General features: G+C 38.8%; 1 protein-coding gene across 1 annotated transcript in view; it reads right to left on the bottom strand.

Moving 5' to 3' along the window:
- The window catches only part of PROS1 (protein S), a 64325-nt gene that overhangs the window by 28231 nt on the left and 22607 nt on the right, over nt 1–13487 (bottom strand). Inside the window, exons 4-6 of the mRNA XM_086321474.1 lie at nt 11151–11237; nt 8176–8298; nt 7926–8057 (exon numbers count right to left, since the gene is read on the bottom strand). Of these exons, the coding sequence (XP_086177600.1) occupies nt 7926–8057; nt 8176–8298; nt 11151–11237 (342 nt within the window). The remainder of the gene's footprint in view (nt 1–7925; nt 8058–8175; nt 8299–11150; nt 11238–13487) is intronic.

Below are 13487 nucleotides of genomic sequence, written 5' to 3'. Positions count from 1 at the left end.
TGATTGGTGTCTGCTATTTCCTTGTAATCATGTAAAAGAAGAAAAAGGCTTTAGTTATTTTCTTATCTACCAGGTTACAGTATGAAAATAAATTGAAGAAGAGACTCATCATATTCTTAACATGTATTCCTAAACACATGTTTCTGAAATACAGTCTTAAAAGCTTATCTACACTGAAAAAGAAAAAAAAAAAAGCTTACTTACTCTGTATTATCACAAATATAAAAAATGGGATAAAAATGAGATAGCTCATCACTCTTACACCTTTCCTTTGGAAATGGACAATAGCTAAATCTGCATACTACTATTAAGGCGTAAATTATTCGAGTGATTCAAATTTAAAATGGGATTGGGTAAGGTCTTAAACTATTTATGAAGCCACAGCTAATCCAGGATAAATTTTAACATTAAATTAATATTTCAGAAATTTCAAATTGCAACTAGTTACTGAATAAGTGCCTGTGAAAAAAACAAGTGATAGAAATAGTTCAATAGTGATATAATTATTATAGTGAAATTTTCTCATCTGTAAAGAAAGCTGAGCACTGAAGAATTGATGCTTTTGAACTGCATTGTTGGAGAAGACTTGAGAGTCTCTTGGACAGCAAGGAGATCCAACCAGTCCATCCTAAAGGATATCAGTCCTGAATATTCATTGGAAGGACTGATGCTGAAGCTGAAACTCCAATACTTTGGCCACCCTGATTTGAAAAACTGACTCATATGAAAAGACCCTGAAGCTGGGAAAGATTGAAGGTGAGAGGAGAAGGGGACGACAGTGGATGAGATGGTTGGATGGCATCACCGACTCAATGGACATGAGTTTGAGTAAACTCTGGGAGCTGGTGATTGACAGGGAGGCCTGGCGTGCTACAGTCCACGGGGTCACAAAGAGTCGGACAGGACTGAATGACTGAACTGAACTTTCTCATCTGTACTCTGAGGAAAGACAAGCTCAGAATAAAATCTAGATTTTCTACTCTAAAAAGCTGATAGTTTAATTTTTCCAAAAATTGGCCAAATTTTCAGACATTTCTCTATTTAAAATAACCTGCACACACACACAAAAATAAATAACCTGCACAAAAAATAAATGAATCAATTTACTGTGGCAAGTAAATTTTCCTGTATCTTGCTTGTATCAATGTCAATATTCTGTATGTTATGAGGTACTATAGTTTTGCAAGTATTCCTGTCTGGGGAAATTGGGTAAAGGGTACAGGGATGTCTTTTATTACTCCTTACAACTGCATGTGAATCTATAATTACTTCAAAAAATACTTAATTTTTAAAAAAGAGCTATAAAATCCATATTTTCAACAGGATGTAAAAACATGACTAAATTTATTTGATTTGAGGCATATTACAAGAACTCCTTTAAATTATATGAGTGTGGGTTATAGTATATACATTTTATGACTCTACACTGACATCTAATGTCTGATGAAAAGTTTTATTCTTGCATTTTTGGGAATTTACTGGCAACTTAATCCCAACCAAATTCACATTTTAAATAAAGGCCCTGTTGTAACAATTGTATATATATTCTTCTACTAATTTTGTACTTTATTGCTTATGCATTGTGAACAAAACACTATGTAAATGAACCATACAAAAACATATGTACTGATCAACAGAGACACTCATTTCTAAGAGAACTTTTGGTTAATGTGTATTAACTCAATGGCTAAGGATTAAATTGCTCTTAATTAAATATAAATCATAAATTCTTTAGCAGCACAAATTCTTTCAAGTATTTAGATGTTCAAGTACAAATGGGTATTATTTGCTTATGGAATGCATATGGTATCCTTTCATTATGATGATTTTCTGTAACTAGTGTTCTAATGATACTGGTATTCTAATTATATACCCTCAAACACCTTCAAATAGGCAAACAAGAAAGATATACAATCTAAAACTGTATAATTGCTGATAAGAAATTGTTAGTTTATGCAGTTCACCTTAAAGTCACTTAACTACACTTTAACTGATATCATAGTAAATGACAGAATGATCTTGGTTCACTTCCAAGGCAAACCATTCAAATCACGGTAATCCAGGTCTATGCTCCAACCACTAATACTAAAGTAGATGAAGTTGAACAGTTCTATGAAGACCTACAAGACCTTTTAGAACTAACAGCAAAAAAAAAAAAAAAAATGTCCTTTTCATCATAGTGGACAAGAATGCAAAAGTAGGAAGTCAAGCGATATCCTGAGTAACAGGCAAGTATGGCCTTGAACACAAAATGAATCAGGGCAAAAGTTAACAGAGGTTTACCAAGAGAACTCACTGGTAATAGCAAACACCCTTTGCCAACAACCCAAGAGACGACTCTACACGTGGACATAACCAGAAGGCCAATACAAAAATCAGACTGGTCATATTCTTTGCAGCTGAAGATGAAGAAGCTCTATACGGTCAGCAAAAACAAGACCAGGAAATGACCATGAACTCCTTATTGCAAAATTCAGACTTAAATTGAAAAAAGTAGGGAAAACCCCATGGCCATTCAGGTATGGCCTAAATCAAATCCCATTTGATTATACAGTGGAAGTGACAAATAGATTCAAGGGATTAGATTTGATAGACAGAGTGCCTGAAGTACTATGGATTGAGGTTTGTAACACTGTACAGGACGTAGTGATCAAAACCATCCTCAAGAAAAAGAAAGGCAAAAAGGCAAAATGGTTGTCTCAGGAGGCCTTACAAGTAGCTGAGCAAAGAAGAGAAGTGAAAGGAAAAGGAAAAAAGGAAAAATATACCTATCTGATTGCAGAGCTCCAAAGAATAGCAAGGAGAGGTTTTTAAAAAAAGCCTTCTTAAGTGAACAATTTAAAGAAATAGAGGAAAACAATAGAATGGGAAAGACAAGAGATCTCTTCAAGAAAATTAGAGATACCTTGGGAATATTTCATGCAAAGATGGGCACAATAAAGGACAGAAACAGTATGGACCTAACAAAAGCAAAATATATTAAGAAGAGGTGGCAAGAATACACAGAAGAACTGTACAAGAAAGGTCTTAATTACTAGGATAACCATGATAGGGTGATCAACTCACCTAGAGCCAGGCATCTGGGACAGTGAAGTCAAGTGGGCCTTGGGAAGCATTACTGTGAACAAACCTAGTGGAGGTGATGGAACTCCGGCTGAGCTATTTCAAATCCTAAAAGATGATGCTGTGAAAGTGCTGCACGCAATATGCCAGCAAATTTGGGAAACTTGGCAATGGCCATAGGATTGGAAAAGGTCAGTTTTCATTTCATCCCAAAAAAGGGAAATGCCAAAGAATGTTCAAACTGTACACAATTGCACTCATTGTACTTGCTAGTGAGGTAATGCTCAAAATCCTTCAAGCTAGGCTCCAACAGTATATGAACTGAGAACTTCCAGATGTACAAGCTGGATTTAGAAAAGGCAGAGGAACCAGAGGGCTTCCCTTGTAGCTCAATTGGTAAAGAATCTTCCTACAATGCAGGAGACCCGGGTTCAATCCCTGGGTCGGACGATCCCATGGAGGAGGAAACGGCAACTCACTCCAGAATTCTTGCCTGGAGAATCCTATAGACAGAAGAGCCTGGTGGGTTAAAGTCCACGTGTTGGGGTCCTTTAATGGACCGGGACCTGGCGGTCCGGAGTCGACGATAAGAAAGTGAAAGAGAGAGCCGGAGGGAGAGAGAGAGAGAAAGAAAGAAAGACAGGGGGATCCAAGCTCTGATGGAGCAAAGGTGCTTTAATGATCTTTCTGTGAGTATATATAGGCTGTTGTACAAGAAATTTCTTTTGACAATGATAAAGATCAGAAAACTGAGAGGGTATCAGGCAGGAAGGCCAGGAGTCTCCAAACAGAGGAAATAGCCTGCAAGTGTCAGACATTTTTATCTCTCTTAAGCAGCAGGAGGAAACAAATTAGCGATTTTTTTCCTTCTCTATACAAATTTAAAAGGAGGTTTCTCTTAAAATACTGTGTTGCCATGACACCTGGTTTCACCTGAAGTTAACAGTTCTCAAACCTTGAGATAACCAATGCATTTTTTAAGGAAATGTTTGTCTTAAGCTATGCTAATGCGCTATGCATTTACCCCAAACTCTGTCTTCAAGTGGGTCCTGCCTAATGGCTCAGAACCTACTTGACAAACCAGTATGTTATACTCAGATACTGTTGCCCTAATCTATGTAAACGAAACTATTTGTATGGTAATCTGTCCTTCTACAAGATTCAAGTTAATCATTTTATGGCCCAGGATGAACCATTTGGTGCCAAGATTATCCCAAAATGCATCTTATGGGTGAGGGGCCTGGTGCCATTCTGAGTTTTAAGACATTCCTTTCTTTCATTAACAGACTGCTAGTGACTATATAACATCCAGCTGAAGACTAACGGGGCGGGGGGGGGTACTCTTTCTGCCCCCTTCTGATGCCTATGTCAGAAGCTTTCTCTATCTCCTTTATACTTTAATAAAACTTTATTACACAAAGCTCTGAGCGATCAAGCCTCGTCTCTGGCCCCGGATTGAATTCTTCTCCTCTGGGGGGCAAGTATCCCGGCATCTTTGCGTGATTCAGCAACAACCTTTCAAAACCAAACCTACAGCAACTATTACCAAGGGAACAAGGGATTAATAATGGTCACATGGTCAGGAGACAATCCATATCTCAAGAAAGAGGATCGAGACTAAGCAGTTTTGTGCTAAGGAGAATGTTTACTGAAGGAGATTCAAGCCTGTTTCATCCTATGACCTCAGTCTTGGGAGCAGCGTGCCCCTCCACTGGCTTCTGATAACAGAAACTAATAAGAAACAGAAGATTTATGAGAAACAGCACGTAGGAATCCTGTTAAACATTCCCTGACATCCACGGGGTCACAGAGAGTCAGACACAACTCAGTGACTAAACCACCATTTGGAGGAACCAGAGATCAAGTTGCCAACACCCACTGAATCATAGAAAAAGCAAAGGAATTCCAGAAAAACATCTACTTCTGCTTCATTGACTATGCTAAAGCCTTTGACTGTGTGGATCACAACTGTGGAAAATTCTTAAAGAGATGGGAATACCAGATCATCTTAGTTACCTCTTGAGAAACCTGTATGCAGGTCAAGAAGCAACAATCAGAATCAGACATAGAACAACAGACTGGTTCCAAATTGGGAAAGGAGTACATTAAGGCTGTACATTGTCACCCTGCTTACTTAATTTATATGCAGAGTACATCATAGGAAATGCTGGGCTGGATGAAGCTCAAGCTGGATCAAGATTACAGGGAGAAATATCAACCTCAGATATGCAAATGACACCACCCTAATGGCAGAAAGCCAAGAGGAATTAAAGAGCCTCCTGATGAAGGTGGGGCTTCCCTTGTGGCTCTGGTGGTAAAGAATCTGCCTGCGACGCAAGAGACCTGGATTCAATCGCTGGGTTGGGAAGATCCCCTGGAGAAGGGAAAGGCTACCCACTCCAGTATTCTGGCCTGGAGAATTCCATGTACTGTATAGTCAGTCCATGGGGTCGCAAAGAGTCAGACACGCCTGAGTGATTTTCACTGGGCTTCCCTCATAGCTTTGTCAGTAAAGAATCTGCCTGCAATGCAGGAGACCTGGGTCTGATTCCTGGGTTGGGAAGATCCCCTGGAGAAGGAAATGGCAACCCACTCCAGGATTCCTGCCTAGAGAATCCCATGGACAGAGGAGCCTGGCAGGCTAGAGTCTGTGGGGTCCAAAGAGTTGGACACGACTTAGTGACTAAACTACTACTACTACTTGATGAAAGAGGAGAGTGAAAAAACCGGCTTAAAACTCAACATTCAAAAAATAAAGATTATGGCATGTATTCCCAACACTCATGACCAACAGATGGGGAAACGATGGAAACAGTGACAGACTTTATTTTCTTGCACTCCAAAATCACTTCGGATGGTGACTGTAGCCATGAAGTTTAAAAAGACACTTGCTCCTTGGAAGGAAAGCTATGACAAACCTAGACAGTGTATTAAAAAGCAGAGACATCACTTTGCTGACAAAGGTTGTCTAGTCAAAGTTATGGTTTTCCCAGTAGTCATGAATGGATGTGAGAGTTGGACCATGAAGGCTGAGCATTGAAGAATTGATGTTTTTGAACTCTGGTGTTGGAGAAGACTCTTGAGAGTCCCTTAGACTGCAAGGTGATCACACCAGTAAATCCTAAAGGAAATCAATCCTGAATACTCGCTGGAAGAACTGATGGTGAAGCTGAAGCTCCAATACTTTGGCTACCTGCTGTGAAAATCCAGTTCATTGGAAAAGACCCTGATGCTGGGAAAGACTGAGGGCAGGAGGAGAAGAGGGTGACAGAGGATAAGGTGGTTGGATGGCATCATCGACTCAATGGACATGAATTTGAGCAAGCTCTGGGAGATAATAGACAGGGAAGCCTGTCTAGGACTGCAAGTGTGCTGCAGTCCCTGGGGTCGCAAAATGTCAGACATGACTGAGCGACTGGAACAACAGTGAACTATGCCAAACACTACAGTGCAGTGAAGGACACATCACTCATTGGATATAAATTCAATTTAAGGATTTATGAAAGCAGACTATGAATAGAGTTGAACAAGACAACTTTACATTTTAATTTACTAAATTTTTTTACCTCATCACAAAAAGAGGAGACGATGGGGAAGGGGTAGGGAGGAAGACAGGGAAGAAGAAAGAAAAGAAAGGAAAGAAGAAAAAAAGGGAAGGAAGAAAGAAGAAAGAAAAGCTTGCTCCCAATTTCTAAAAGCAACTCCAGGCTGGAAAATGTCATGTTTAGTTACCCACATACCTAGCACTTATATCTGAAGATTTAGTAAAAGACAGTTAAGCAATCTAATGGAAAAGATATCATGTAGAAAAAAGAAAGGCAAAATTTGGGGGAAAAATATTTCTTTTTTTTTTTTTTAATTTATCTATTTTTTATGGAAGGATAATTACTTTATAGAATTTTGCTGTTTTTTGTCAAACCTCAACATGAATCAGACATAGGTATACATATATCCCCTCCCTTTTGAAACTCCCTCCCGTCTCCCTCCCCATCCCACCCCTCTAGGTTGATACAGAGCCCTTGTTTGAGTTTCTTGAGCCAAACAGCAAATTTCCATTGGCTATCTATTTTACATATCGTAATGTAAGTTTCCATGTAATTCTTTCCATGCATCTTACCCTCTCCTCCCCTCTCCCCGTGTCCATAAGTCTATTCTCTATGTCTGTTTCTCCACTGTTGCCCTATAAATAAATTTAAAAAGAAACACACTAGCAAAATGACTTAAAAAGCTAAATTGACAGGAATTATTTAAGTTTTAAATTAAAAAAAAAAAGTTATGACCAGTGATGTGATCTTAAATGTATAAAGAAAAAGAAAAACCAGAATTTCATCTTTTTCAAAAACACAACTGGAAATGAGGTGCAGGATGGAGGGTTTATATTGGAAATTAGAAAGCTATTTCTGACAAGGAAATATAAAATATAATGAAAGAAGTTACTAAGGATTGTGGTGATTTATTTGTAAACTGTAGATCTTATTGAAATAAAGAATATAATAACAATACTATAGAGTCTGGAAGAAGTAGGATCAACAATGATTTTGCAAATACCGTAGTATGCGAAGACTTGAATTAAAACTTCACTTTATCACCGTACAATGAAATTCTTCATTAGAACAAGTGCATGTGCATGTATCAATACACACATACATACACAATAAGAAAATAACAAAATACTCTGAAATAAAAAAATACCCAATCAACAATAAACTAAAGGCAGTCCCACAGAATCACAGGCTTCAAGGTGGATAATAACGCATACTTATTATAAACACTTAAAACTCGAGTTTTCCGTGAATTTCCTGGGGAAATTCCTCTAACTGAATTTTTGCTCTTACACAGTAAATGCCTTTTTTTACTCTTACCTTTGCAGTCCTTTTTATTTGAAAGCATAACAAAACCATTTTTACAGGAACAGTGGTAACTTCCAGGTGTGTTTTCACAAATCTGGCTGCAACCTCCATTTATATTTACAGGATCTTTGCATTCATTTATATCTAAAAGGAGAAAACAGAGTACTTTCAAAGTAATAAAGCCTTCTGAGAACTTTTCAGGAAGTCAATTCAGGTTGGGTATGTTATACATACCCATACCAGCTGGGTATGTTATACGTACCAGATTCACACTTTTCTCCTTGCCAACCTGATTTACAAATGCAAGTGAATGTCGCTTGGCCATCTTTGCAGGTCATAAATCCATCTTCATTGCATGGCAGAGGATTACACTGGTCCGAAATGGCTAAAGGAAATACATATCTATTTAATTTTTATAACACACCACAGTACAATAGAAATTATGTCCTTTAATAGAAACCTCATGAACAAAGTCTATGGTATATGGGAAAAAATACTACTGAGTCCTTCAAATACTTTTTCAAGAAGAAAAGTGGATCTATTAAACTTTTTAAATTATTTCTGCAAAAGAAAGCTACTTTTTGTTTAAATCCACTCTTTTTTTAAATAATTTTATTTATTTATTTATTTATTTTTGGCTCTGCTGGATCTTCGTTGCTGAGCTCGGACCTTTTTCTAGTTGCCGGGAGCAGCGGCTACTCTCGAGTGTCGCCCGGGCTTCTCATTGCAGTGGCTTCTCTAGTTGCAGGGCACAGACTCTACTGTGGGCTTCAGTAGTTGCAGTTCCCAGGCTCTAGAGCACTAACTCAACAGTTCTGGTGCACAGGCTTAGCTGCTTCTTGCATGTGGGATCCTTCTGGATCAGGGATCGAACCTTTATCTCTAGCATTGGCAGGTGGATTCTTTACCACCGAACCACCAGGGAAGCCCCACAACTACTTTTATGTTTGCAAATATACACAAAAGTCAATAATTGCAATTTAATATTCTTTTTATATATTACCTTATTTGAGCCTTAAAACAATTTCATGAGGTAGGCAGAACAATGAAGTTATTCAGTACCAATAGAAAAATGTGAGACTTCCAATTTGGGATAACATAGAATAACAGAGTGCCTTCCCTGATGGCTCAGACTGTAAAGAATCCACCCGCAATGCAGGAGACCTGGGTTTGATCCTTGGCTTGGGAAGATCCCCTGGAGTAGGGAATGGTAACCCACGCCAGTATTCTTGTCTGGAGAATCCCCATGGAAAGAGGAGCCTGGTGGGCTACAGACCATGGGGTCTCAAAGAGTCAGACACAACTGAGCGACTAAGCAAAGCACGGAATAACAGGGACCAGATTTATTCTCCTGCTTTAAATAAACAGAACTCTAGTTAAATAAAACAAATGGTTTTCAGACATTGGGCAACAGGCAGCAGAATATTGTGATTTTTAAGGCAAGGATATTTCTTTCATAAAATGTCACAGCACTTTATCACTATCTTAAATGATACACCCATTTATTTCTTGATTTATTTATAGTCTCTCTCGCCTCACTAGACACTGCAATGGTTCCTGGCTCCTGCATATTCCCGCACCTGTTTTTCCAGCCTTCCTAGCCAACTCTGAAAATTCCTTTCATCTTTCCTTGACATTTTCCTTAAGTTAGCAAAGCAAACTGTTAACTGCAAAAAAACACTTTTTTAAAATTTAACTAAAATCTAATCACTGAACTTTTCAAAAAATGTCCTCATAAAAGCAAGTTTTCTGAAAATTAGCAATTTATTAGGTATTGGTTACGTGTGTACCCACTCCAGTGTTCTTGCCTGGAGAATCCCAGGGATGGGGGAGCCTGGTGGGCTGCCGTCTATGGGGTCGCACAGAGTCGAACACGACTGAAGCGACTTAGCAGCAGCAGCAGCAGCAGCAGTTATGTGTGTGTGCTCAGTTGCTCAGTCGAGTCTGATTCTTTGTGACCCCATGGATTATAGCCTACCAGGCTTCTCTGTCCATGGGAATTCTCCAGGCAAGAATACTGGAGTGCATTGCCATTTCCAACTCCAGGGGATCTTCCCAACCCAAGGATCAAACCCGCATCTCTTGCATCTCCTGCATAGGCAGGCGGATTCTGTACCACTGGGATATCTAGGAAGTCCAGATACTAGTTAAAAGAATAGAAAACAGCTTAATCAAGAAATTATAAAATTATTTTTCTGCCCTTGGGTAAATTAAAAAAATAAAGTATGAATTAAATATACATGTTCAAGCAAACTGTTTTACTTGTGAAGTTACAGCTAATTTTGAATTATAGAAAGTGCAGATAAGTGAATATCTCAATAGTACCAATGCTGCATGTAAAATATTCGCTGGACAAACATTCCAATTTACATGTTTCAATTTCACCTTTGTCTCTGCATGTCAGGAAATTGATAAACTAGAGACAAATAATCTACCAGATTTATCACTAGGCCTTATGTGAACTTCAGAGGGAAAAGGCTAATTTGATATCACAATATTTTACACATTTATATCCACATTTATACCAAATGTGGTATACCAATGGTATACCAATAATATACCAATAATTCCACATTTCCACATTTATACCAAAAGTCAGAAAAATAAATGTGGCTCCCCTGTGATCTATTAGTCAACTGTAACATTTGCTCATAAGCACATGATTATGTAACAACAGTCAAAAAGCTCTTGGGAATAAAATTCTGGAGCCAATGATGTAAAGTTTGGCAAATAAGGACAACTTCAATTTAAAAGTTAGCTAGAAAGTTCATTTTAAGCAGCCTTTACATCTAAAACACATTCCTTCAGGGAGTTTCCTGACAGTGCAGTGGTTAGGGATCTTCCTTGCTGTGGCCTGGGTTCAATCCCTGGTTGGGGAACTCAGATCCCACAAGCTGTGCAACATGGCCAAAAAGAAGAAAAGAACTCATCTTGTACATTTCTGATACATACAAATGTTATATGATACTTAAAAGTTTAAACTAAATAAATAATAAACACTGAAAGAAATAATTATTTGGCCAATTTGATCCAGTGCTAGAGCCCTGTGGCATATCCCCTACCCCCAAAAAACACTATTCCTCAAATGTATTTTGAGAAAACCTCCTTACTTGGCCTACAGCCAGCCCTTCAAGGGCTCATTTGTTTATTTTTAAACAGTAGTTATATTTATATGGGTGTACTTTACTTGCAGGCTTTTGTCGTTTTGTTTTTTAAACTGATGGTAGAGGTGTTTACCATTGACACAGCTCCTCAGGTCAGGGTAAGCATTAGTTGACAGACGAGCAGCAGTGAATAATCCAGCTCTGAAAGAGCCAAGACAACCTGTAAAACACAAACAAGTGTCATCTTAGAGCTGATACACTAAACTTGATCTGAAATCATGGCAGAAATTATCCAGAGCAGTAGGGTATTTATGCTTCTGTGTTTGATTGTTTGATTCAGCAATCAAAATGTCAACCCTAAATGTCTCCATCCACCTTTTTGAAAAATCAAAAATCTACAAGCAAGATTGCAATATATGCACAATCATAAAAAACATATTTATAGAAGCTTCTCTTAAGAGCCTTAAAGACAGAAGGGGAAAATATCTTGGATTAGCAAAGAAATTTATTGCCACATAAATCTATGTTCTTAATTCTGTAGCAGAGACCTAGTTACCCTCAAATCTGTAGATCAGAGCCTAATTTAGAAATTGTCTATTATTAAGTGAATATAACGAGTTAGTGTTTCTGGTTGTTGTAGGCAACTTCCAATTCTTCCAATATTGCATACAGATTAATAAAATAATGTTTGTATAATGCCTCAATATTACAAAGCAGGTTTACTTTATTCATTTTATTTCTCAACACAACTTTGTGAAATTAGATTCAGCAATCTGGCAGAAACAAGATGAAAAACAGAAATAAAATATGTATGGACTTTAACCAGAGGTCATTTAAGACCAACAACATAAGGTGTTATAACAGCCACTGAAGACAACATTGTATATATCAGTTCATTGTACAGACAGTTCTAAGTGCTCAGTTGCTAAGTTTCGTCTAACTCTTTGCAACCACATGGACTGTAGCCCACCAGCCTCCTGTCCATAGAATTTCCAGGGACAGGTATAGACAGTCACTGTGTGGATCACAATAAACTGTGGAAAATTCTGAAAGAGATGGGAATACCAGACCACCTGATCTGCCTTTGAGAAACCTGTATGCAGGTCAGGAAGCAACAGTTAGAACTGGACATGGAACAACAGACTGGTTCCAAATAGGAAAAGGAGTATGTCAAGGCTGTATATTGTCACCCTGCTTATTTAACTTCTATGCAGAGTACATCATGAGAAACGCTGGACTGGAAGAAACACAAGCTGGAATCAAGATTGCCGGGAGACATATCAATAACCTCAGATATGCAGATGACACCACCCTTATTGGCAGAAAGTGAAGAGGAACTAAAAAGCCTCTTGATGAAAGTGAAAGTGGAGAGTGAAAAAGTTGGCTTAAAGCTCAACATTCAGAAAACAAAGATCATGGCATCCGGTCCCATCACTTCATGGGAAATAGATGGGGAAACAGTGGAAACAGTGGCAGACTTTATTTTTCTGGGCTCCAAAATCACTACAGATGGTGACTGCAGCCATGAAATTAAAAGACGCTTACTCCTTGGAAGGAAAGTTATGACCAACCTAGATAGCATATTCAAAAGCAGAGACATTACTTTGCCAAGAAAGGTTCGTCTAGTCAAGGCTATGGTTTTTCCTGTGGTCATGTATGGATGTGAGAGTTGGACTGTGAAGAAGGCTGAGCACTGAAGAATTGATGCTTTTGAACTGTGGTGTTGGAGAAGACTCTTGAGAGTCCCTTGGACTGCAAGGAGATCCAACCAGTCCATTCTGAAGGAGATCAGCCCTGGGATTTCTTTGGAAGGAATGATGCTAAAGCTGAAACTCCAGTACTTTGGCCACCTCATGCGAAGAGTTGACTCATTGGAAAAGACTCTGATGCTGGGAGGGATTGGGGGCAGGAGGAGAAGGGGACGACAGAGGATGAGATGGCTGAATGGTATCACCGACTCGATGGATGTGAGTCTCAGTGAACTCTGGGAGTTGGTGATGGACAGGGAGGCTTGGCGTGCTGCGATTCATGGGGTCACAGAGTCAGACACGACTGAGCAACTGATCTGATCTGATCTGATCTGAACCCACTAAAAAGGTGGTGTTTTGGTTATCTTTTTCTGAGTAAGACACCCCAAATTAGTGGCTTATAAAATAATCACTTTATCTTACCTATGATCTATGTATCAAATATTTAGAAAGGGTTTATTTAAACTGTTTGTCTCTGCTGCACACAGGACCAGTCAGGGTGGCTGGGGCTGGAAGATCCACTTTCTGGATGACTTTTCACTCACATGTTTAACAGTGCAGGCTTCTTGGCATCTCTGTCTCCACATGGTATATGCCATGCTTCAGGGCTTCTCCACATGGTTGTGTTTCCCTGAGTACAGAGTCCTAAAGTGGCACTGCTTTCGTGGTACTTAGCTTCCAAGAGGAAGAAGAAAGAAACTGCCAGGCCAATTAAGAGGCAC

Source organism: Bos grunniens, chromosome 1 (assembly GCF_055505025.1).
Source record: "Bos grunniens cultivar Pamir isolate PY7600 chromosome 1, Bosgru_T2T1.0, whole genome shotgun sequence".
NCBI lineage: Eukaryota > Metazoa > Chordata > Mammalia > Artiodactyla > Bovidae > Bos > Bos grunniens.
This window is presented reverse-complemented; position numbering and strand designations above follow the sequence as displayed.